General features: G+C 50.2%; 1 protein-coding gene and 1 pseudogene across 4 annotated transcripts in view; one reads left to right on the forward strand and one right to left on the reverse strand.

The window, feature by feature from the left end:
- The first annotated feature begins 2,507 nt into the window (after positions 1–2,507).
- PRXL2A (peroxiredoxin like 2A) overlaps positions 2,508–22,365 on the forward strand; it is a 29,243-nt gene continuing 9,385 nt past the window's right edge. Inside the window, exon 1 of one of the 4 annotated variants that reach the window (XM_058299380.2) lies at positions 2,508–2,681. Coding sequence is in view for 3 of the 4 variants with exons in the window: in XM_058299377.1 (XP_058155360.1) it covers positions 18,596–18,829 (234 nt within the window). In the remaining variant the exon portion in view is untranslated. Of the gene's footprint in view, positions 2,682–15,302; positions 15,339–18,580; positions 18,830–19,459; positions 19,585–22,365 lie in introns of those variants that run through there. The other 3 variants (XM_058299378.2, XM_058299377.1, XM_058299379.2) reach the window with 3 other exon arrangements.
- LOC101435751 (voltage-dependent anion-selective channel protein 3 pseudogene) lies at positions 5,829–7,006 on the reverse strand (annotated as a pseudogene).

The raw sequence follows: 22,365 nt of genomic DNA on the forward strand, positions 1-22,365 counted from the left end.
AGCACTCTTTAAGAAATGCTGCATCACCAGTGACCAAAGGATATTACTGGGTGGCAAACCCAGTGATTCTGCTTTAAAAAAATAATGGAGATGGACTTTGGATGTGAAGATGTCTTAGGAATCCCTTAACACATTATTCCACTTCCAGTTTTCATTTGCAGTGTGCACCCAGTGATAATTGACCTGGGAACCAACCTAGACTTAGGCAGATCAGGTGGTGGCAATCCCACCAGCACAAGGCTCTGGGCTTTGTTTGCTCATGGGTCTAACTGCCTTCTCCCCTCCCTGGATCCTGGACACTGTGCTATGACCACAAGATATCAGCCTTTACGTGAAGTCAACACATGGGTAACAGAGTAGAAGCGAAAGACCCGATTGCTGATGACACTTTGAACCACAGGACCACCTCAAGGCACTTGACGTGGGTTTTCTGCTACTTGCAAGACCAAGCCTCCTGCATCAAGGCTCAGCAAGGTCAACTGAAGGCACCTTTTCCTGCCGAACCCCGGGGAAGGGGTGATCCACCAGCCTGCTCCTCAGGCATCAGTTCACCTTATGCACCTGAGGGCTCCAGAAGAGGACCCGAAAGCTTTGCTGTGAGGCATACTGTGGGAACAGAGCATCTATATATGCCTTAAAAACTAAGGAAACTGAATTCAGAGACCTAGGCAAGCAGGAAGATATTTGGAACCGATCTTTGCACATCTATTCTTGGTGGTTTGTATACATTTATAGAACCTGATTGGACTTTCACATCCACAGAATGAGAATCTGGGAGTGAGACAATGAGGTCAAGCACCAATTTTTATTTTATCCTCATCGGGATCCAACCTGCTTGCTGAACGGTTCCCGCTGAGCTCAAACACACAGCAGGGCCATCAGGTTTAAAAAAAAAATCCCCCTTTGCTGCTGGTCTAGGTCACCGCTGAGTGAGCCGAGGAAGCTGGATGCAGCCGGACAGCCGAGCAGAAGGAATGGCAGTTGTCTACCCACATCTGCCCTCGGGGACTTGTAAGATGAAGAGGTTTCTCAACCCTGTCAATATGGTAACATATCTAAAGTCTCACAAAGCTTTTTTTTCTACCTTTATTTCTTCCCCCTTAAGCCCCAAATCTAAGGCTATTGTATGATCTTTACAACATTAGAATTATTTTTCTCATTAAAACTTGGCAGGGTTTTTATTATTGTTGTTGTTGGTTTGTTTTCAATCCTTGAGCTCTGGAAATACATTTTCCTGTGCTCGCTTGCCCATAACCTATTCTTCAGTTACGATGTCTGTTTTTTAATGACTTCAGCCTGTGTCATCTTGGACAAAAAGAAAATTGGGAGTTTGTGGAGCCTATTAATTAGCTATCAGATCTGGCCTGGCTTTTGAAGTCCAGAGTTTGGAATGTTACAAATGTGTAAATATAGTCATGGCTTTGGCATTTGCTTAATAATTTATCACAGCTGAAGCCTCAGGGCAACTTCCACCCCAAGATTGTTACCCCAACCCCTGGCTGCCATTAAAGGCCAGTCTTGGGGGTCCACGGCTTCCTGTTTTGTTCTGTGGCCCCCTTCCCGGCACACCTCCCTCGAAGTTCGCCATGCAGCCTATTCCGGGATGGGGGGAGGCAGGAGTGAGAAAGCGCCTCTGGGGGTAAATAGCCTTTTTAAGAGCACAGCCACATTGCGCCTTATCATACCAAGTATTTCTCTGGCCTTCAGAAGGCGCCACTGCCTACAAGCTGCGTGATCCAGACCCGCCCTCTCGTTCCCACTGTCCTAGACGTCTTGTGCTGGGCCTGGCCAGGCTCTGGGGTCCCAGTATGGTCAAGGAAAGACCCCTGGTGTAGACTGTGGTCGCTTACATGGGACGTGGCGTGGAAGCCAGCAGGCGTGTCAGGGACCACCCCGGCCTGGGCGGCCTGCAGTCCAGAGCCCTTCAGTGCTGTGGTCACCCGGTCCCGTCTGCAATCGCCTCCCCTTGTGAACCAGTGGAGCACGTGGAATACGAGGGCAGCGGCCAGCACCCTGTTGCTCAGGCCAGCAGACCCCAGGTAGGCCCTAGTTGCCTTCCGCCCAATGCCAGCAGGCGTTCTGGGAATCTGGGGTGGGGTCGGAACTTGGCAACTTTGAATTTGTTCCCAAAACCTGAAGAGGCGCTCATCGCAATGCGTGGGTTCTGATTAACCTCCCCACGCAAAAAAGGAGCAATCCGAAGACCTGTGCTCAAAACAATGCTTAGAAAGGAAGGTGACGGTCCTGGGCCACAGGGCAGGGCTCTCGGATCCGATTAGGGCTGCCCCGACCCTCCCTCGGCATATGCCTCAGGTGCCTGGGTCGCGCACGGGCCGGACGCACCGCAAGAGCCGGGAGGGGGGGGTTCGCCAGGTGTCGGCAGGTGTCGGCAGGTGTCTGCGCGGACCGTGGGCGGAGCCGGGCAGGGGCGGGGCTCCTCCCGCTGGGGAAGGGGCGGGACGCCGCGGGGGGCCCCCCCAGACGGGTCACGTGGGCGAGGCGAGTCACGTGGGCGAGGCGCGGTAGCGCGCGGAGCTGCGCAGGCGCGAACCGCGCACCTGCGTCCCCGGGGGCCCCGCGCGCCGGACCGGAAGCGCGAGGGCGGCGCGCACGCCTGGCCCCGCGCGCACGTGACTCCGGCTCTGCGCGCACGTGACGCCCGCGGGCGGGCCGCGGCGCAGGTGAGGAGCGGGGGCGGCCTCCCCCCGGGCGCGCGCCCGCGGGCGGGGCGGGGCCTCGAGTCGGGGCTGGCCGGGGGGCCTGCCGGCGCCCCTGTCCCGCGGGCCGCGTTTCGGGGTGCTGGCTTCCCTGAGCCCGGGTCAGCTGCCCAGGGCTGCGCGCCCCGACGCCAGGGGAGCGGGGGCGATGGAAGGTGCCCGGGCACCCGCAGAGGCCAGGAGGGGATTGGGGGGGGGACCTGGGGAGGGGGGCGCGCCTCTCGTCCTGCTTCGCCGTGCTGCTTCGTGCAGATCCCAGGTTTTTATTTTTATGTATTTTCGTTTGAGCCTGGCAGATGATTTTTTAAAGAAAAAGTTACGCCGTATTTATTTTGAAAAGCCTAGGAAAGCCAGTTTCTCTGGCGTCTTGGAAGCTCCTGCCCCAGCCCAGCCTTGGAGACGAGAATCAGCGTTCAGAATACAAACCTTGGCTCCTCGAAACCCTCCTATCTATTGTAGAAACAACATTTTAGAGTTAAGGATTATACCCCACATTTACGGCACTCTAAAGCTTACAAAGCACTTTCTATGCCTTAGATCATTTGATGCTTTGTTACTCTGTAGAAGACCTTTGCAGAAGTAGCCTCTGGTTCAGGGTCATAGAGTTTGTAGGAATGTGAATTATACCTTAGTTATTATTTTTGGTTTGATGTCCTGCCCTTGTCATCTCCTTTATAAAGGCACTGGCATTACTTTAGTTGACATCTTACTCATTGTTCCTACAGACTGACCGATGATGTCTTAGCCTTGCCACTTAAATGACACTCCAGAAGGCTGGTCAGGACTGGAATTCTGGGGCTCCCAAGCCTCAGGCTCTGTCAGTATCCCAGGAATAAACCAGCTCTTCAGCTGGATATTTGCCTCTGAAATGTTGGGGAGAGACTCCAAGCCTCCCCTGATGAGTCTTGTGTGGCAGGAACTACCCGGAGGCAGTGGGAGGACAGAGCGCAGTGGCCTCTGGCACAGACATCACAGCTGGGCTGTGTCTTTTGCCTTAGCTCTGCTGGTGCAGAAGGTAGCACTGGTGGCTGCTGCAGGGGCACCGTGGAGAGTGTTGTGGAATGGGCAGTGACACCAGAAGGGCCTGAGACAAGCCAGGTCTCACGCCAGACCCAGAACATGCCCCCAGAAGGTAGGGCTGCTGTGACGCAGCTCAGGAGCCTGTTCAGTGTCTTGTGTCTGTGCTGTGTCACCCTCAGAGAAGTGAGTCAGCACGGCAAAGAAGAGAACGCTGCCTTACAGTTCTGCTGTACGTCACTGCCTTTCACACTGCTCGTCTCGTATATTCTGTACAGCACCTTTCCAGGGTGCCTTGTCTTTGTTTTCAGAAAGGTCCAGCGCAGGCTAGGACGGAGTACTTTGCTCCTGTGTAGGAAGTGGAGTCTGTTTCTGGGCCCTATGCCTGCCCTCCTTACCCTCTCCTCCTTGGCAGCGTGGACTCAATTGTTGAAAATTGAGAAGGCTTTTTCTAAAAGGGAATTCGTGGGCGTTTGAGGGCCCAGGGAAAGTTTCTGCAGCCTTCTATGGGTATCTGAAGCAGACTGGCCAGATTTCTAGGCTCTGCCTGAGTAATTTCCGTGAGCTTATTTATAATTGCCCGGCATTTCCTCATCGCTTTAAGGAGACATGACCACGTGGTCTCTGGCCCTCTAATCTGCCTGTCCTCTCCTTTTCTCTCACACAGGTTTAGCTGGAATTCAGGGTTCTGTAAGAAAGAAAGCTTTTTTTTGGAAGAAAATAAGGCTCACCCAATTGTGGAGGAGAAAAGAATTTATTCTCAATCTTGCAAGAAGGGGCGAACAACCAGAAAACATGGCCCATGCCCCGAACAGAGAAAAATGACACATTTTATACCCCTAAGCCTAGCACGCAAGCCCTTCCTGTGTTTCTCCATAGATTGGATACTTCAGAGGTTACAGCCTATCCCGAGAAATCTAACTTTCCTGGCAAAAGTTTTTCATCAACTGCTTCCGCCCATCACATTCCAACCATTTACCTGTTCCTTTTGCCAAAAAAGGAATGGAATGTAGTGCTGAATTGGTATTGACTTAGCTCTTTCTTGTGCATCCTTTCTACTGCCTCTAGAAAGGCTTAAGCTGGTTTCCTTTGTGCTTAATCCTGGAGTGGGAAACTGAGGCAGTAGGCTGCCAGGTTACATTAATTAACATATATTTTCCTTTATGTGGAAACTAATCTCCATTTCTTATAATCACCCTTCTTTCTTTTAAACTCTTTAGTTTTTACATTTCTGTTCTTCAAATTTTCTAAGAGTTATCGCACACTTTTCCTCATAGTGCTACCGGATTTTATCTAGGTTCTTGGCTATGCTGCAGAAATGAATTTCAAGAGCACGCTGGGTGAGTTAGCCAGTAATTTATTCAAGTAAGGAGGAAAGAGAAACGGGAGAAAATAACAAAGGTCCCAGGTAGAGAGGAAGGGGGTAAAAAGGGATGAAGAGGGCTGATTTACAGGCTACAATTCCCCATTATAGATTATAAGTTCCCAGATTTACTTGTGTGGCCACATGGCAGAGGAAAAATGGAGAGGGTGGCACACAGCGGACAGGTACAGGTCCAGAGGCAAAAGAGCTGCACTCATACTTAGCCCTGTGCCTGGCTTTTAAACTGTTGTTTATTCCACCCCTTGCTAATGGCAGGGGAGGGGTTCCAGCTGTTTGCTGTTTTGTTGTTTTTTTTTTTTTGTAAATGATTGGCTATAATTAGTAGTACCATTATAAAACCATTCTTTCAAGAATTGTGACAAATGTGTAACACTAATACAAGGTGTTAATGCAGTGGTATATGGGAACTCTGTATTTTACACTTGATTTTTCTGTAAACATACAACTTCTCTAATAAAAACAGAAAGCAAATAATTTTTTAAAAACCGAGCTCCTCCCAGTTATGCCTCTGCCCAGGCTGAATGCGCGAGAGCAATAAAAGCATGAAGTGAACAAGAGTGGAATGGACAAGCAACAGCGTAAGGGAACCAATGTCTATCAATTCAACTCCTTGAACAGACAGACCACTTCTGGACACAAATCCCACACATTAACACATTTCTCAATACAAAACAAATCACGTGAAATAGAAGAAAACCACCACCAGCAAGTCATATGAGCAATTATGTTCCAAATGTGATGGATTTATTTTACTCTGATGCAAAACCAAAGATTCCACTACAGCACAGAGACCAATATATTAAAAGGTCATGAAAAAGTGGTGTGGGACATGCAGGACATAATGTACAAACTGGAGGATCGGGTCATTTCCTTTACAACGTGACACACACTGTCATTGAGGAACACATTTAAAATAACACTGAGGAACTGAACTGAAATGTGGCACAAACATGACAACTTCCATGCATGCCTTCAAGTACCTCCCTTAGGATGGACTGGCAACCTCTAGTCTTCAAGTGTAGGGAGGGTTACAATTCTTTGGAAGAATAAAAAGTTCACACTTTTGAAATTTCACAGAAGAATTTTAAGGCCAAAACAGTGGGTTCATTTCTCTTCACCTCCAGGGACAAATCTGATACTCTACTCAAAACCAGATTAAGCTTCTAGTTCAAATCCCAACCCAACCTTATGACCGCCTGCATTGAAGTTCTTTCCATCGATTAAAGCTGAGAGGGTCAGTTTGACTCCTGGCCGAAGGGTCTGAGTATATCCAAGTCCAATCAGGCTGGCATTATTTACTTTAGCAGATAGAGAAGTTCTACAATCCAGCTTGTATTTAGCAGCAATGCCAAAGCGGGTGTTGTTACTGCCAGCTGTCCAAGCAAGATTTATTGAAGTTTCGATCTTCTCATTAACCTTCTGGTAGATAGAACCCCCAAATTCAGTGCCATCATTCACATGAGTGTGCAGCTGGAAGTCTGCAGCCTTGTAACCCAGGGCGAAATTATTCTGTGACAGTTTGGATTTGGCTGTGTCAAAACTCATCTGATAGCCAGCAAGCTAACCTTCAAGGGCCAGTACAGCCCAGCCATAGATGGTTGGTCCAGAAAAATCTATATCAACGTTACTACCAAGACTGAAGCAATCCCGTTTATATGAGGCCTTCAATTTCCCACTCTTCTTTCACTCCACTACAAGACTTGGTTCAGATCTATTTTGACCATGCCAAACCCATATCCTTTGTTGAAGACATCTTTGGCAGCCTTTCCGAGGTCACAGTAAGCGGGTGTGTTACACATATCTCCAACCCGAGGGCCGACTCGGCTCCGCCAGGGCAACGCTGAAGGTCTTCTTCAAACCAACGCCGTCCGCGCCTGCGCGCCCGCACGCCCGCCGCGGCGCCTGCGCGCTCCCCCCTGCTGCCCCGCCCCGCGTTTGCGCGGTGTTTGCTGTTTTTATTGATTACCCCACCCATCAATCCCTTAGTGAGGGCCCAATGATAAAGCCCCTAGGGAACATCCCGGACTCTTCTTTTTCATCCAGGAGAAGTCTTTGTTCTGGATAGCAGAATCCTGGGCATGGGGGTCTTCCAGCAGCCATCATGGGGTCCCTGTCTTTGCAGCCTGCTTCCTTAAGGGGGTACAGATTGTTTTGTGTATACTGTATGGGCATTTGTTTGGTTAGGGTGGTTTTAATGAATCTTTGAACTAGCCCTTGGACACAAGGAATGATAACAACATCCGACTGTGGTAAGCACCCCAGCTGAGATAATGAGGGAAGTTAAGGTGGACAGTGCAACCCCTTTTCATTTTCCAAATCAGTTTTCAAGCTATCTTGTGAGTGAATTGCTAATGCCAGAATTTTTGCTAATTTCTGAGATAGGGCTGTTTGGCCTTGTAAAGCTTTAGTGATAGTTTCGTTAGAGCCAGTGTTATTGGGAATGAATGTACAGCAAATACCTCCAATCATAACACAGACTCTCCCTTTTTTAGCTAGCCTTATATTTAAGCCTCTTTTATTTTTCCATGCCATTTTGCTAGTAGCATCTAATTGTTCTGCAATTCCTTTAACTGCATTCCTAGTATAATTAATAAATTTCTGTTGATTATAATGTAAGTAATCTAATCTACATTTTTATTAATGGTGACTCACTAGAACAAAAATGACTCAAACCCACCTGCTACCTGATTTTTAGCTTTAAATTTATTTGAGGCTTCTCGGGGAATTTCTGTATTGTTTAGATAGATCCGCTTGTTAAAAGGACTAAGTAGACTTTTCCCTCCTTGGGATGTTATTTTTGTTTTGCTTTTTTTTTTAAATGCCAAGGTGAATGGGATAGCCCATTGGACCAGAGCACAGGTTTCGCCCCACCTCTTAGGCAGTATCGGTTAGAGAAAACACCCTTTCCACAGTACCACCACAGGTCTGCTCGCAGTCTGACCAAACTAGAAAAATTCTCATTACGATCACTGCTTATGTTCCACACTTGTGTACATGAGGCCATGGTTCTAAGGTCCCGAATTTTTACCCCTGTCTAAAGAAAAGCAGAGTGATTCCCTGGGCCTAGATGGGAGGTGGGTATGGCCTTGATGTTTTCGTTTTTGACCGGTGGGAAGAGGGGACAACGTACTACAATTTTCACCAGGAGTAGCATTCTGGAAGAGGAATATCATGCACCTAAACTCCCTTTCATGCTTTTTCATACCTAACGGAAAGGGTACAATATGAGCTGTGGGTCGGCCTGTTGTACAAGCATAGCAGTTGCTTTTGTTTAGACACTGGACTGTATATTCGATCCCTTCTACCCAGGCTTATGTGTCCCCATATCCTGTCTCTATTTTTATGATTTGTTTTAAATTTTCTGCCTTAAGTATCCTGACTGCGTTGTCATCATTTTGAATTGGGGAACTGGCTTTTGGTTGTTTTTGTGTGTGTTGTATTTTTGAAGGGTTAGCTGGAGAGGGCATTGTTGATGTCATATCTACAGGGGGAGGAAGGACTTGGATACGGAATGTTCCTAGAGGATTTTTACTTGTAACATTTGCTCCCATTCTATATACTGTATCGACTGCTTAGTCCCTGTTGCTGTTCTCAGTTTTTGTCTGCCTTTTTAATAGTTATTATTACTGGATTGCACTGAAGACTTTTGCAGTCAGGTGGTGTAATTACTTTTATAAAAGGTTATCTTACCCTTTAATGGCCTCGAACTTGGTGAGACCCATGCCATATTCGCAGTCCATACTTTATACTGGGTGACTTACCATACATCATACCAGGAGGGGTGGCGGGGGCGGGGGGAGCCCTCCGCTGTAATTATTCCCCACTGGCTCTGGGCATAGGTATTTATTTTCCCCACTCAGCCATTGCTGGTGCTTTAAATTTCCACAGTCTATTACTTGGCAGGTGTTACACTGCACAGTTTGGGGCTCCAGACCTTCAGGTCACGTTTATAACTAATTTGATGGGGCTAGTTGCTTTTTGGGTTTGAAAGATTCTGGCTAGTAAGATTATTTGTACCTGTAGCTTAAGGTCTGAATTCCTTCTTTGGTATTTCGATAGGACTAGGGCTGTTGTTGACTAGGATGATACACAGCTCAACCCTCTCCCCCCCAATTTTTTTTTTTTTTCAGTGTGATCTTTAAGGGATCTGGGGCTGAAATTATCTCCTAAGTCTCAGACAAAGTTGTTGGGTACTTATCGTCTGGCTTAGGTATTGGTTCTATTACTCGAGTATAGTGAGTCCAGCTTTTTCTGTTGGACTGCTGCTTCAGTTGTTAAGAAGACTTGATAAGGTCCTTCCGGGGTCAGTTGGAGTTTGGACTCTTTCCACGACTTGATTAGGACCCAGCTGCCACGTCTGTGTTCGGGGACACTGATGTGGCTGGATCCAAGAGGTGGAGTCTGAGCCGGCAAACCCCGATGTCTGAGGAATGACAAAGTAAAAGACAAGACCACTGTATAATTTTGAAGAAAGAGATTTTTTGACTCAAAGGAGGGGAGTTCTTCCGGCTTCCTGGGAAGGGCAGACCAATTTCTCTTTTCATAAGGAGAAATTCCCAGTTTCTTCCTAGGGGCGGTCTGGATTCCTAACAGAGCTATAGGTAAACATTTAACTTTCAGTAATTTGGTTTAAGACCACTTAGATGTTTTTTTAAGGTTTGGTTTTTGTTTTTTTCACTTTCCCTGAGGATGGCAGGTGCCAGAATGTATGGAAATGTTACCACATTCTATCTAGGTTCTTGGCCATGCTGCAGAAATGAATTTCAAGAGCACACTGGGTGAGTTAGGCCAGTAATTTATTCAGGTAGGGAGGGAAGAGAAATGGGAGAGAATAACAGAAAATAACAGAGCAGGGGTCCCAGGTAGTGAGGAAGGGGATGAAAAGGGGTGAAGAGGGCTGATTTACAAGCTACAGTTCCCCATTATAGATGATAAGTCCCCAGGGTTACTTGTGTGGCCACGTGGCAGAGGAAAAATGGCGACAGCAGCGTACAGAGGGCAGGACAAGTCCACCTCACAGTTTGCTTTTAAGCTAATTATTCCACCCCTTTGCTAATGGCAGGGGAGGGGGTTTCCGCTGTCTGCTGTTTGGATTGATTACCCCACCCATCCATCCCTTAGTGAGGACCCAATGATGAAGGTCCGAGAGAACATCCGGGCTTTTCCGTGTTCCCGGAAGAAGTCTTTGCTCTGGGTAGCAGAATCTCGGGGGTGGGGGTCCTCCAGCAGCCGTCTTGGGGGTTCCAGATCCGTCTATTAATTCCCTATTTTATTAGCCTGCTTCAGAAGCTTCGTATGACACTTAGACCTTGCGTAATATTTTGTAATACTCTGGATATAAAGTGACTGCCATTGTTTACTAACCCATATTGGGGAATGATTTGTTCAAGGATAATTTTTGAAGTTCCTGATGCTGCAGCTGAAGCAAGAGGGTATGCTTCTGCCCACCTTGTTAGGTGATTCACAATAGCCAGAACATACTTCAGCTGACCTACAGGGGGCATTTCAGTATAATCAACCTGGATGCTCTAGAATGGTTTTAGGCCGGGGTCCCTACCCCCTGGCACTTACTTTTTTAAAACATTTTTATTAACTTTTTGACAGATTATGCACTGTTCACTGATTTGTTTGACTATAGAATAAAGGCTTACACACGTGAAGTGCTTGAGGACCAGGTCACACATGGCCTGTGCTCCCCAATAATTTCCTTGGTGCGAAACTCCTGGGACTTCCCTCATTATTTGTTTATTCAACATTTGCCAGCCGTTTGGGAGGAGTCACTTCTCTTGGCTATCTAAGGTCGGCCCCAATTGTTTTAGTTCTTTTACCTTTTTTTTTTTCAGAGAATACAGGGATTCCAGTTTCTTTGGGGATGGAGGGTATTAGGACCATCAGTTCCAGAGGGGAACAGAGGAAGCCTCTTTGGCCTTTTATTTTTTTTTTATTTTTTATTTTTTAAAGATTTATTTATTTATTTAATTCCCCCCCCCTCCCCTGGTTGTCTGTTCTTGGTGTCTATTTGCTGCGTCTTGTTGCTTTGTCCGCTTCTGTTGTCGTCAGCGGCACGGGAAGTGTGGGCGGCGCCATTCCTCGGCAGGCTGCTCTTTCTTTTCGCGCTGGGCGGCTTTCCTCACGGGCGCACTCCTTGCGCGTGGGGCTCCCCCACGCGGGGGACACCCTTGCGTGGCACGGCACTCCTTGCGCGCATCAGCACTGCGCATGGCCAGCTCCACACGGGTCAAGGAGGCCCGGGGTTTGAACCGCGGACCTCCCATATGGTAGACGGATGCCCTAACCACTGTCCATTTGTTGCCTTTTACTTTAAAAGTGTGACATTTCTGGTGCCCATTTATAAGTATTACAGGTATTTTTCTTGGTAAAAGCAGACTGGCTAACACTTGTTTTATCAGTTTCATATGAACTAATTCCTTCCCTCTGCCATTGATCAATCCCCTTCTTCTGGGAAGTGGACTTGGCCCAGTGGTTAGGGCGTCCACCTACCACATGGGAGGTCTGCGGTTCAAACCCAGGGCCTCTTGACCCACGTGGTGAAGCTGGCCCACGTACAGAGCTGATGCGTGTAAGGAGTGCCATGCCACGCAGGGGTGTCCCCCGCGTAGGGGAGCCCCACGTGCAAGGAGTGCACCCCATAAGGAGAGCTGCCCAGTGCAAAAGAAAGTGCAGCCTACCCAGGAATGGCACCGCACACACAGAGAGTTGATGCAGCAAGATGACGCAACAACAACAACAACAAAAAAGAGACACAGATTCTGGGTACCGCTGACAAGAATACAGGCAGACACAGAAGAACACACAGCAAATGGACACAGGAGAGCTGACAACTGGGGGGAGGAGGGGCTGGGAAGGGAAGAGAAATTTTTTTAAAAATTTTAAATAACCTCCTTTTTCCTAAACTCTTCTGAAGATGTGGACTGCACCAAAGGCATATTTAGAATTTGTGTGGACTGTACCAACTTTTTCCTTTAACAATTTAAGGGCTTGATTTAATGGCGTACAGCTCGCAAGTTTGAGCTAACCAGTCATTGGGCAGTTGGACAGCTTTTTTTACCTCACAAGTTAGACCATTAACAACAGCATGCCTATTGTGCCTTTTTCCTTCCAGGACCCTAGAACACCCATTTATAATCAATTTTTCCCCAAAATGTAAGGGAAGGTTCCCTAGGTCAGGCCAGACTTGGGTTTGGTATTCAATTAAGTCTGAACAATCATGTTTAGGAGTTTCTACCTGGTTGGACACTTTCCAAAGGAAAGAGACTGGGTTCAGACTATGATCAGTTGTTAGTATTAAATAGTTTTGGGTTTTTTTTTTCTGTTAGAATCACCTCATATTTTAGAATTCGGGAATCTATTAACCACCTTCCTGCTTTTTTTGAGACAAAATAGTCCTTAGCTGATGAGAGGTGCTAACAACTAAGTCCCCTCCAAGGTCAGTTTTCTGCTTTCTTCTACTGAGAGAGCAGTTGCTCTTATGGCCTGAACACAGCCTGGCCGTCCCCTGGAGACAGGGTCCAGGATTCTGGAAAGGAAGGCCGCGGGCTTCCTTTGGCCTCCCCGGATCTGGGTTAGGACCCCAAGGCTGTCCACTTGTCTACTGTAACAAACAGATGGAAAGGTTTTTTGAGGGAGGGGAGGGCTAGAACAGGGGCTTGCATCAATGCCCGTTTCAGCCCCTCTAAGGCCTTTACTTCCCCCTCCTTCTATTCTAATTTGTCAGTCTCCTCCAACAGTTTTTTTGATATAACCCTTTGGTTTGGGATGCATCAGAATTTATTCATAATCTACAATATCCCATCAATCCCCAAAAATGTTCTTAGTTCTCTTTTTGTCCAAGGAAGAGGTAATTTAGTAATGGTCTGAATTATTTTTTCTGGATTTATCTTCCTCCTCCTCTCACTAATGAGATGACCTAGGTATTTGACTTCCTATTTTACAAATTGTAGCCCTTGATTACCTGATGTTAGCATATTATCTACATATTTTAAAAGGGAAATTTCAGATGGGACTGCAAATTTCTCTAATACTTTTTTCCAGTTCCTGTTTAAAGAGGTTAGGGGATTTTGTGAAGCCTTGCGGTAAAATTGTTAACCCATTTTGCTGTTTCCTTCCGGTAGAGGGATTCTCTCACTTAAAGGCAAGTATGTCTCTACTCTCTGGATCAAGGGAACAGGCCCAAAAGGCACTCTTTAGATTTATTACACTAAACCATTTATGATGGTAGGGATCTTACTAAGGAGAGGGTATGGGTTTGGGACTATTGGGTGTTGAACAATTTGATTAATGGCTCTTAGATCCTGTACCATCCTTCAACTACCGTCTGATTTCTGAATGGGCAAGATAGGAGAATTGCAGGAGGACATGCAGGGCTCTAAGAGCCCATTTCAGAGGAGGCCTTCGATGATGGGTTGAAGCCCCTGCCTCCTCTTAAGGGGAGTGGGATATCGTCTTTGAAAAATAATTTCCCCCTTCTTTTTAAATTTGATTTTAATAAGGAGTACTTGCAAACTCCCTCTATTCCCTTCTCTCACCTACACTTCTCTCTCTGATATCTTTTTCATCTTTTTCAGTAAGCATGGCTAAGACTACTTGTATCTGCCCATCTCTTACTTCCAAATTCAGATCTATGAATACTATTAAGTCCCTTCTCAACAAATTACTCTGGGTTTCTGGGATGTACAACAAAGGGCCTACAATCTGATTGTCCTCACAACAAATATTAGTGGGAAAAAGAATGGGGATCTCAAATCCTTCTCCTTTTACCCCTGAGACTATAAGGGAACTGCCAGAGAGTGGTTTCTTTGGGAAGATAAGTTACAGAGGATTGGTTGCCTGGGTGCTTACTAAAAATGTAATTTTTTTTCCTGATATGGGCTCTCAGGTTTGTTGAAAGCTTCTAGTGGGCTTTAGAAGTGAGGAGCCTCAGATCCCCAATCCTCAAAATTCATGAGGGGGATTACCAGACTCTCTTTATATAAGAGAAATTAAAAGTCACTTCCCTTTTGAAATGACCAGGCTTCCCACAGTGATAGCACCCTGCAAAGCCTTGCATTTTCCTTGCCCCCTTATCTAAATAAACCCATTTTGTATTTTTATTTAACCTCTGTCTATTCCCTCCCTGACTTGTCTCCAATCTTTTTTAACCATTTGGTTAACTGTGTTTATTATAACCTTGGCTTTCTGTTTCTGCTTTTCCTCTTTCCTTACAAATACGTTTTGGAACTCTCCCAATAACTCTTCTAATGGCTTATATATCCATCCTTCTATTTTCTGAATCTTTTTCTGAGTATCAGGCTAAGACCCCTTTACATAGCTGACTTAACAACGTTTGAGCCACAGGATCATTCGGGTTCATCCCTGGATAATTTCTCTTTTGGTCCCTGTTGGAGAAAGACGGTATTCACTGGGACGTGGAGACTGAGTGACCAGAGGCAAAAAAAAGAATTTACTGAGAAGCTCTCCCAATGGAGGGGGTCTGAAGAACAGACTTCAGTCCCCCCTCCAGCATGACTTTAAAGAGAGACTTTAGCCCACTCGTGGAAGGTGCAGATGTGAATTTATACAGTACATCAATAGGCAGGGAAATGTTAGTTTATGGGAAGGGGGTTAGGGTCCAGAGTACAACTTTGGGTCAATAAAGGGCTGTAAAAGTGAAATCTCTTTGTGTATGGCTTGGGGCTGGTGGGCTAGGAAGTAGGGTTTCCTTGGAATGCAGGAGGGTTTGATGACCCGGAAGGGATGAGGGTCATTATCTGCTCCGTTCCCATGGTGATATGGCTCATTCTTGGGGGGGAGATGCTGTCTTCCACACGTAGGCAGCTTGCTCAGTCGATTGGAATGGAGCCGCAGCCTTATGACCTGGTAATCATTGCAAATCTCTAACAGTCCCTCAGTCATTGCAGGTAAGCAAAGGGAGTTTCATCCTTCTCCTGGGCTACTTTAAAGGCCTTATTTAAATTTTGAGATCTGGGTACAGCCAATTTGATTCCCTGTATAATGAGGCTTCTAACATCTTTGATTTGTGCTTTTTTCCCCAGGTTGTTATTATCCAAAATAGAGTTCGTGTTTGGGAACTTCTGTTCTGCTGCCATCACCCCCTGTCCGGGTGGATGCTGCTTTCCCACTCCTTCATAGCTGCCCTCCGCACCATTCCTCTTTCTTCTCCCGTAAAGAGGATATTCAGTATGGACATAAGTTCGGGCCAGGTATATAAACTAGGACCAAGGAATTGATCTATTTGTTCAGCTAGCCCTGCTGGATCTTCCATTAGTGATTTCATCTCCTTTTTGAAGTTCCTTACTTCAGTACTTGTCAGTGGGGCATTTAAAAAGTGGATCTCCCCTGGCACGTGGGTACTGCTCTCAGTGGATGCAAAGGCTCGGTGGAGTTTTGCTCTTTCACTCTCTTCTCCTCAGGCGCTCAGGGGAATGGAAACTTTGGTATATCTTTCTTACACTGTTCCGATTCTTTCCTCAGCTGTTGGTGGGCTGTTGGCCCCGCTTGAGTCTGCGGTTCCCCAGGGTTTACAGTGGGTTCTATCGGGCCCTCCAAGCGTAATGGCCCTTGTCCTGGGGGGGGAGGGGGAACATAGGGGGGAGGGAGATTAGACAGGGGGTCCCAGGTTTTGGTTTCTGCAGCTTTTGTTTCTGCGGCCTTAGTTTTTGCAAGCTTAGTCTCAGGGTCGAGGTTTCCAGCTTTCATAGGACAGAGAGTGGCCCCTTCCCTGTAACCAGCACACGGCATAGCTAGGCTTTTTCTGTTTTTTCATTAACATACAGTACCAGGTCAGCACAAAGCCAATTCTCATCTGCCCCATATTTTCGCCAGAATACATCAGATGGTGAAATACTTTGCTTGGTCTAGATACAACAGCAGTATTTAATCTTTCCCCCCTTTTTTTTTTCCTGGTCTTTTCCCTTGGTCTGATCACTATCGGTCCAATGCCTTCTTATCATCCTCCCTAGTGGACTATCTGGAGGAATATTCCTGGGGGTTCCTACAGATACCCCCTTTCCCTTTTTCCCAGTTGACTGACTGCCTCTATTTCCCATTCTGAATCTTGTCTGGGTCGCTTTCTCTTGAATCCTTCACTGTGTTTGTCCCTAGCCCTTTCCCTCACGGGAGAAGGGAAACGCGAATTGGGACTCTGCACTCACTTCACGCGTATGTCACGCTTCTCATGCACACACAATAAACCTCAGACTCATCAGAATTCCCGACCACCAAGGTGATACTTAATAGCCCTTGTTCTTACCTTGGTCCATGCGTGGAGTTACCTGGTCAACGAGAGGCAGATTTTACCTTCCCTTTTTCTTGTTCACAATCAGCAGCTCTAATCAGCTGTTCTCGGGTCATTTGGCTGCCAGAGGCGAGGCCCCCACCAGTGGAGTCCAAGACCGCTTAAAAGCGGGGCGCACCTCCCCATCATCCACCCCGGGGGTCTGCTCTCTGAAGCTTTAGAATTCCAGGCGAGCCTCCAAAGTTGTAAGAAAGAAGTCTTTTTTGGGGGGAAAAAAATAAGACTCACCCAGTCATGGAGAAAAGAATTTATTCTCAATCTTGCAAGAAGGGACGCACAACCAGAAAACATGGCCCATGCCCCGAACAGAGAAAAATGACACATTTTATACCCCTAAGCCTAGCACGCAAGCCCTTCCTGTGTTTCTCCATAGATTGGATACTTCAGAGGTTACAGCCTATCCCGAGAAATCTAACTTTCCTGGCAAAAGTTTTCAACTGCTTCCGCCCATCACATTCCAACCATTTACCTGTTCCTTTTGCCAAAAAAGGAATGGAATGTAGTGCTGAATTGGTATTGACTTAGCTGTTTCTTGTGCATCCTTTCTACTGCCTCTAGGACTGGCTTAAGCTGGTTTCCTTTGTGCTTAATCCAGGAGTGGGAAACTGAGGCAGTAGGCTGCCATTTCACATTAGTTACTAATATATTTTTTTCCTTTTTGTGAAAACTAATCTCCATTTCTTACAGTTCCATGCAGAGGCCACTCTTGGCCATACTGCAGCTCCATAGGCCATCAGTACAAGGTGCCTTGTTTTTCAGAAGGGTGACGCAGGTTGAAAGAGGGTCCCAAGGGGTTACAAATGAGGGTCCCGTGTCTGGTGCTGTGGCCCTTGCCTTCCCGCGCATGCCCAGGTGGCAGGTGTTCTGAGCCCAGGCAGGAGTCTGTGTAGAGGAGGCACAGGACAGCCAGATCTCGGGAGACTGGCTCTAGCTTCAGGATCACTGATCAGAGGAAAGTTTGCCCCCAGCCCCTGTGCTCCTCACCCTTGAAAGTGTCTCAGAGTTTCCTGGGAGCTGATTATGTCCTCTTGTCCTGCTTCAGCATCTCGTCAAAACTTTCTGAATCTAACATCTGAGGCAAGGGCCAGGCCAGAGTTAGGCAGATTCCCCAAGGAGCAAAGCAGGGAGCTGGAGACTGAGGCAGTGGGTGAGCACTCCCTGCGGGTGGCTAGTTCCCTGGGGGGGGCCGTGGGAGGCATGCACTGCTCGCAATCCTGTGCCCTTCTCAGGCTGCTGAACTAGTGTTCTCCTGCCTGCCTCTTCATCCACTGCTGACACGGTGTTGGTGTAGGGAGAAGTTCCGAGCGGCCCTTAGGAGCTCGACGGCCATTTCTACACTAGTGGAAAAGGCCTGGGGCTTTCCGTGGCCTCTGATGCCACGCCTATTCAGGGCTGGCTTGCCCTCACCTCCCTCAGCCAGCAGGCTTGGAACCCACATGGTCTCCTCACCGTCCCAGCCTCGGAGACCTTCCTCGGGCCTTGCCACAGGTGCTGCCTGGCTGCCTGGGACCCAGAGCATCCAGTGCTGGAGGATGACCAAGGACCACAGCCCCAGAACAGCCTGTGTGACCTTGGGCTCGCCTGCCCTTCCCTGGGCCTTTGTTTCCTCATCTCCCGAAGGAGGGCTGAAGTAGGCTCCAGGGACAGGCAGGGCAGCCCAGGAGGTGAGCAGCCTGCAGCCTGTGTGCTGAGGGCCTGAACTGGGAGGCACCCCTCTGCCCCAGGCCTCGGGAGGGGCTGGGCTGGGCAGGGCACCCCTAGTGCTCAGCCACCTGGCTGTTTCTACTTGTTTCAGACATGAATTAACCCACCCAGTGCTGAAATCTGCCTTTCTAAGACTTGATCAATTCCTGCCCAGAGGCGGCTCCCTGACCTGGGAGGAGTTGGGGACTGAGAATGCCCCAACCTCGCAGGAGCTGAGAGGTCCAGCGCTTCTAGGTCTGGCTCCTCCCTCTCTCTGTGAGAAGAGGAGACCCAGGCCCACGTGTTCACGGCTTCGGTCAGGTCTCCCTGTGGTGAGCAGTGCAGGGAGCCCCAGGCTCAAGTGTTTTCCCAGATCACTGTCCTTGACGATCTGAAGTGGGGGGCTACAGGTTAGTCCCAGCCCTGCCCACCTGAGGGGTGAAACCAGTGAGGTTCTGTGTCTGTCCTAGGGGCGCAGGAATGAACCAGGTGGCCCCTGGCCCCGACCGTGACGTGTGTTCCGTGCACAGAGGTCAAGTGTGCTTGGCACATGCATGTGGGTTGCCTGCTCAGGATCAGCCAGTTGTCCATGCCAGGAAAGGCTTTGAGCAAAGTCCGGTGTACGCTGGGCCTTGCGCTGGGTGGGGACTCGCTGGCTTGGTGGGCGTGTCCTGGGTAAAGGACCGCCATAAGCAGCAGGGGACGCCTGGCCTGGTACGTGAGAGTCTGCACCTTGCGTGGTCCAGTGAGGGAGGTGGCATGGCAGGGGGTGCAGCCACACGGCTGCGCCACGCTGAGGCCTTGGGGTTGGGGTCTACGTGCCAGGGAGGGGAGTGTCGGGCTCGCTCTGGCTGCAGCCTGGAGAGGAAGGCATGGCCTCCTCACTCTACAGAGGGACAGACTTGGTGAGGCGTGGGCAGTGCCGGGAACCAGAGTGAGCGTGGCTCCCAGCTTCTCTTGAGCTTGTGCCGTTCCCTGAGCTGGGACTCCGGAGGAGAAGTTTGGGGCGCGGTGCGGCTGAGGTGCCTGGAGCTCTGGAGCTCTGGAGTAGGTGAGGCCACAGGAGGGGGTGTGGGGTTGAGAGGAGGCCTTGTGAGCCAGGCAGGGCCTGGGCGGTGGAAGGGCACTTTACCCCCCTGTGCTTTCGCCCTCGATGGTCTGCAGTGCCTGCTGGCACTGGGCATGGCTGCCGTTGACTCAGAACTTGGCTGCACGCTGGGAAGGGCTGGGGGCTTGGCAGCTCTCCAGTTGGTTATTTTCTGGAGGAGGACTGTTGGCAGCTGAAGAAGCCCCATGGGCTCTGGGGCCTGTCCTGCCCCCCTGGGCGGGCCTCCCGCGCCCCGCCTCCAGAGCTCCCGCCGCCTGCCTCTCAGAGCACTCCGCACGCACGCCCTCCTGCTCGCTCCTGGCAGGTCGGCCTCCCTGTGGGCAGAAAGGGGAGCGGAGCGTGTGCTGCGATGGTGACTGAGGTACGAGGTGGAGGGTTTTAGGGGCTGTGGGAGGAGGGGGGATCTCCACGCTGGACTTGAGATGGCTGGGGCTGGAGGTGGGGGTGCGTGGGGCTGGGGAAGACCCCAGAAGGCTCAGACTCGCAAGGGAACGCTTTTGATGGAATCCGCCGGGAGCCCTCAGCCACCGCCGCTGTGGCTGGTCTGGTCTTATCACACAACGCCTTCTGCGGAAGGACGGGCAGATAAGACCGTCTGGGGAGGGAGCGCTGTGGCTGGCAGGTGGGCTGAGCCCTCTGTAAACAGCCTTGCTATGATCTTACCAGGGAAAATGACCCCACTCTCCTGGAGCGGAAAGAGGGTGGGAAGGGGAGGAGACGAGAAGGGACAGCTGTGGTATGGTAAATTTCCTTTAGAGTAAATGGTTCGTATCTGATGGCTGAGAAAGGCATGCTGATCTTCAGTTCTCTCAAAGACATGCCCCTTGTTTCCAGAAACCCCTCTGAGGGGTGAGGCCGGGCGTGATCCCACTGATCCTATTGATCGGGCAGGTTGCCGTGCTGAGGAATTAATTCCTGGGACTCCTCGCAGCCTCGGTGCTGGCGGCGTCGCACCATCTCTGCCTTAGGACCCTGGGACCCACGCCAGAGTGCTGTGCTCCGTTTAGATGCTGAGCACCCTGCCCGTGGCTGCGGGCGCGAGTCGCTGGGATTCAGGATTCAGGTTCTGCCCGTAGGGTATGGCAAGGTTCTGTGGGGGCTGCGCCAGGACATGCCAGGGTGGAGGCACGTGGACAGCGCTCTCCGGGTTTCCAGGAGTCTGTGTTCACCACCTGCCCTGCTGGAGACCCCCAGAGTGGCCTCCCGCCCTGGGCCCTGGGGCGCTCTCCACCCACACCTCCTGGGCACCTCCGCAGATTTGAAAGCTCCTCTGCTCACCGTCCTTGGACTTCAGGTGGGGAGGAGGGACCGTTGGAGCCTGGGGGGCTGTGTTCCCGGGCTCCTGCAGCACGACCCCACCCAGGCAGCCTGCTGCCCCCAGCTTCCGACCCCGGGCCTGCCCAGCCAGCCCTTTGGCCTTGGCCCCAGTCCTGTGCCTGCTTCAAGGCCACTTCCCTTGGGGTCCTCTGGCTGCCCAGACCGGACGTAACTGATCCCTGGACTCGCACAGCCGTGTGTTCCTTGCCCAGGCTGCCTCTCCTTCCCACATCACTTCTGTTACCTGTCCCAGGCCTGTTCCTTGAGAGTCACATGCTGTTTAGTTTTATGTCCTCCCCCAGTGCCGTGCTTTGAGCAGGGCAGTGTTGGATAAGCATTTGGCGTGAAGGTGGAGTCTGGGACATTCTAGCCCCTTGTGCTGAGGCCTGGTGGGGCCGTGTAGCCAGACAGTGGCAGGGGGCCTGCAGCCTGCTTGGTCGGCAGACTTCCTGCAGGGCACCCGTGTGTCTTGGGGCTGCAGGTGCGAGCTGACTCACAGGTGTTTATCAGCTCCGTGATCCGAGACCGAGATGTGTGCTCTTGAATCACACACGTCAGGGAATCCAGGGACGTTCTGGAAGTACAGAAAGGTGTAGAAATTGTTCCAGGCTCTGGGGAATCTCCTGTTTACAGCAGGCAGGTGAGAGCTGCGGTTTCCTTCTGATTGTTCTGTGACCTGTAATCCAGTAATGTGTAACTGTGCCACGTAAAAGACTTGGCAGCAGGCCTGCTGAAGGCTCTTTCCTGCTTGACCCAAGTACTTCAGTCCACATGAGTTGTGTCTTCACCATCCTGTTCTACTGAATTCGCAGCAGCTTGCAGGGGGGCGCACACTCTGCACCAGAGATGCACCGTGCGGGACCCGAGGCTCAGCTACTCCAAGGGGCAGAGCCAGAGCAGAGAGCTGACACAGACCCCCAAGTCCGTGTGGGATCGTGTGTGGGGTTTGGGCACAGGTCCAGGAGGGGTGTGGGGATGGGCAGGCGGGAACGAGACAGCTTCCCCGGGCAGAGGCCTGGGGCTGTGTCCGTGGCTGATGGTCGCCAGGACCCACTGCCTGCTGTGGGAGCTGGGGTAGGGGGACTGTGCTTGACTGTGTGGCTGATGGTCAGCCCAGCACCAAGTCCTCAACTGTTTATCCAAGGCAGTGCTTCCCAAGCACTAACGTGCATGTGAATTGCTTACCGAGTGCTAGCGTGCAGTTCATGATTCCATCTTTCCCAGGCTTCTGACAAGCCCTCGGGTGATACAGCCACCAGGGGCTACGCTGAGAAGCGAGGCTGTGAGGCTCTCCCCGCAGCCCTGCACCCTCCGCGCACACGCTGGCCGCCCCTTCTTTTCCCTCGGTACCTGCAGATGCCACATTCCTTTCTTAAATTCCCGTTTCCATTTGGCCATCCCCCATCTGGAAGCCTCTCACTTCCTAGCACAGTCTAGGTGCTCAGGCTGGCCCGAGCTCTCCAGCCGGCCTCCCCACAGCTGCTTGCAGGGGGCTCCCGCCCCCTGCAGTGTCACCTGCGCTTCTGGGCCTTAGCTTAGTCCTTGGAGAAATCCTTCCAGACCAGGATCTGCAGGGGAGAAGGGAGAGGTGGGATGGGCCACCCCCAGCCTGGAACAGCCCCCGGTGACCTCAGCATGGGGAGCAGTGGCAAGGGAAGCCCGATAGAGATCCAGCCTAGGCTGGCACGAGGGCCACGTGCAAGGGGGTGTTCTGAGTGGCCTCTGCACGGCTGGAGGAGCCCTCGTGGGGCAGCTGGGCAGGACCCGACAGCAGGGCTTGGTTCTGGCAGCACCTGCCATGAGCGCCCCGCCCCCAGCAGGCACC

Source organism: Dasypus novemcinctus, chromosome 6 (genome assembly GCF_030445035.2).
Source record: "Dasypus novemcinctus isolate mDasNov1 chromosome 6, mDasNov1.1.hap2, whole genome shotgun sequence".
Lineage (NCBI taxonomy): Eukaryota > Metazoa > Chordata > Mammalia > Cingulata > Dasypodidae > Dasypus > Dasypus novemcinctus.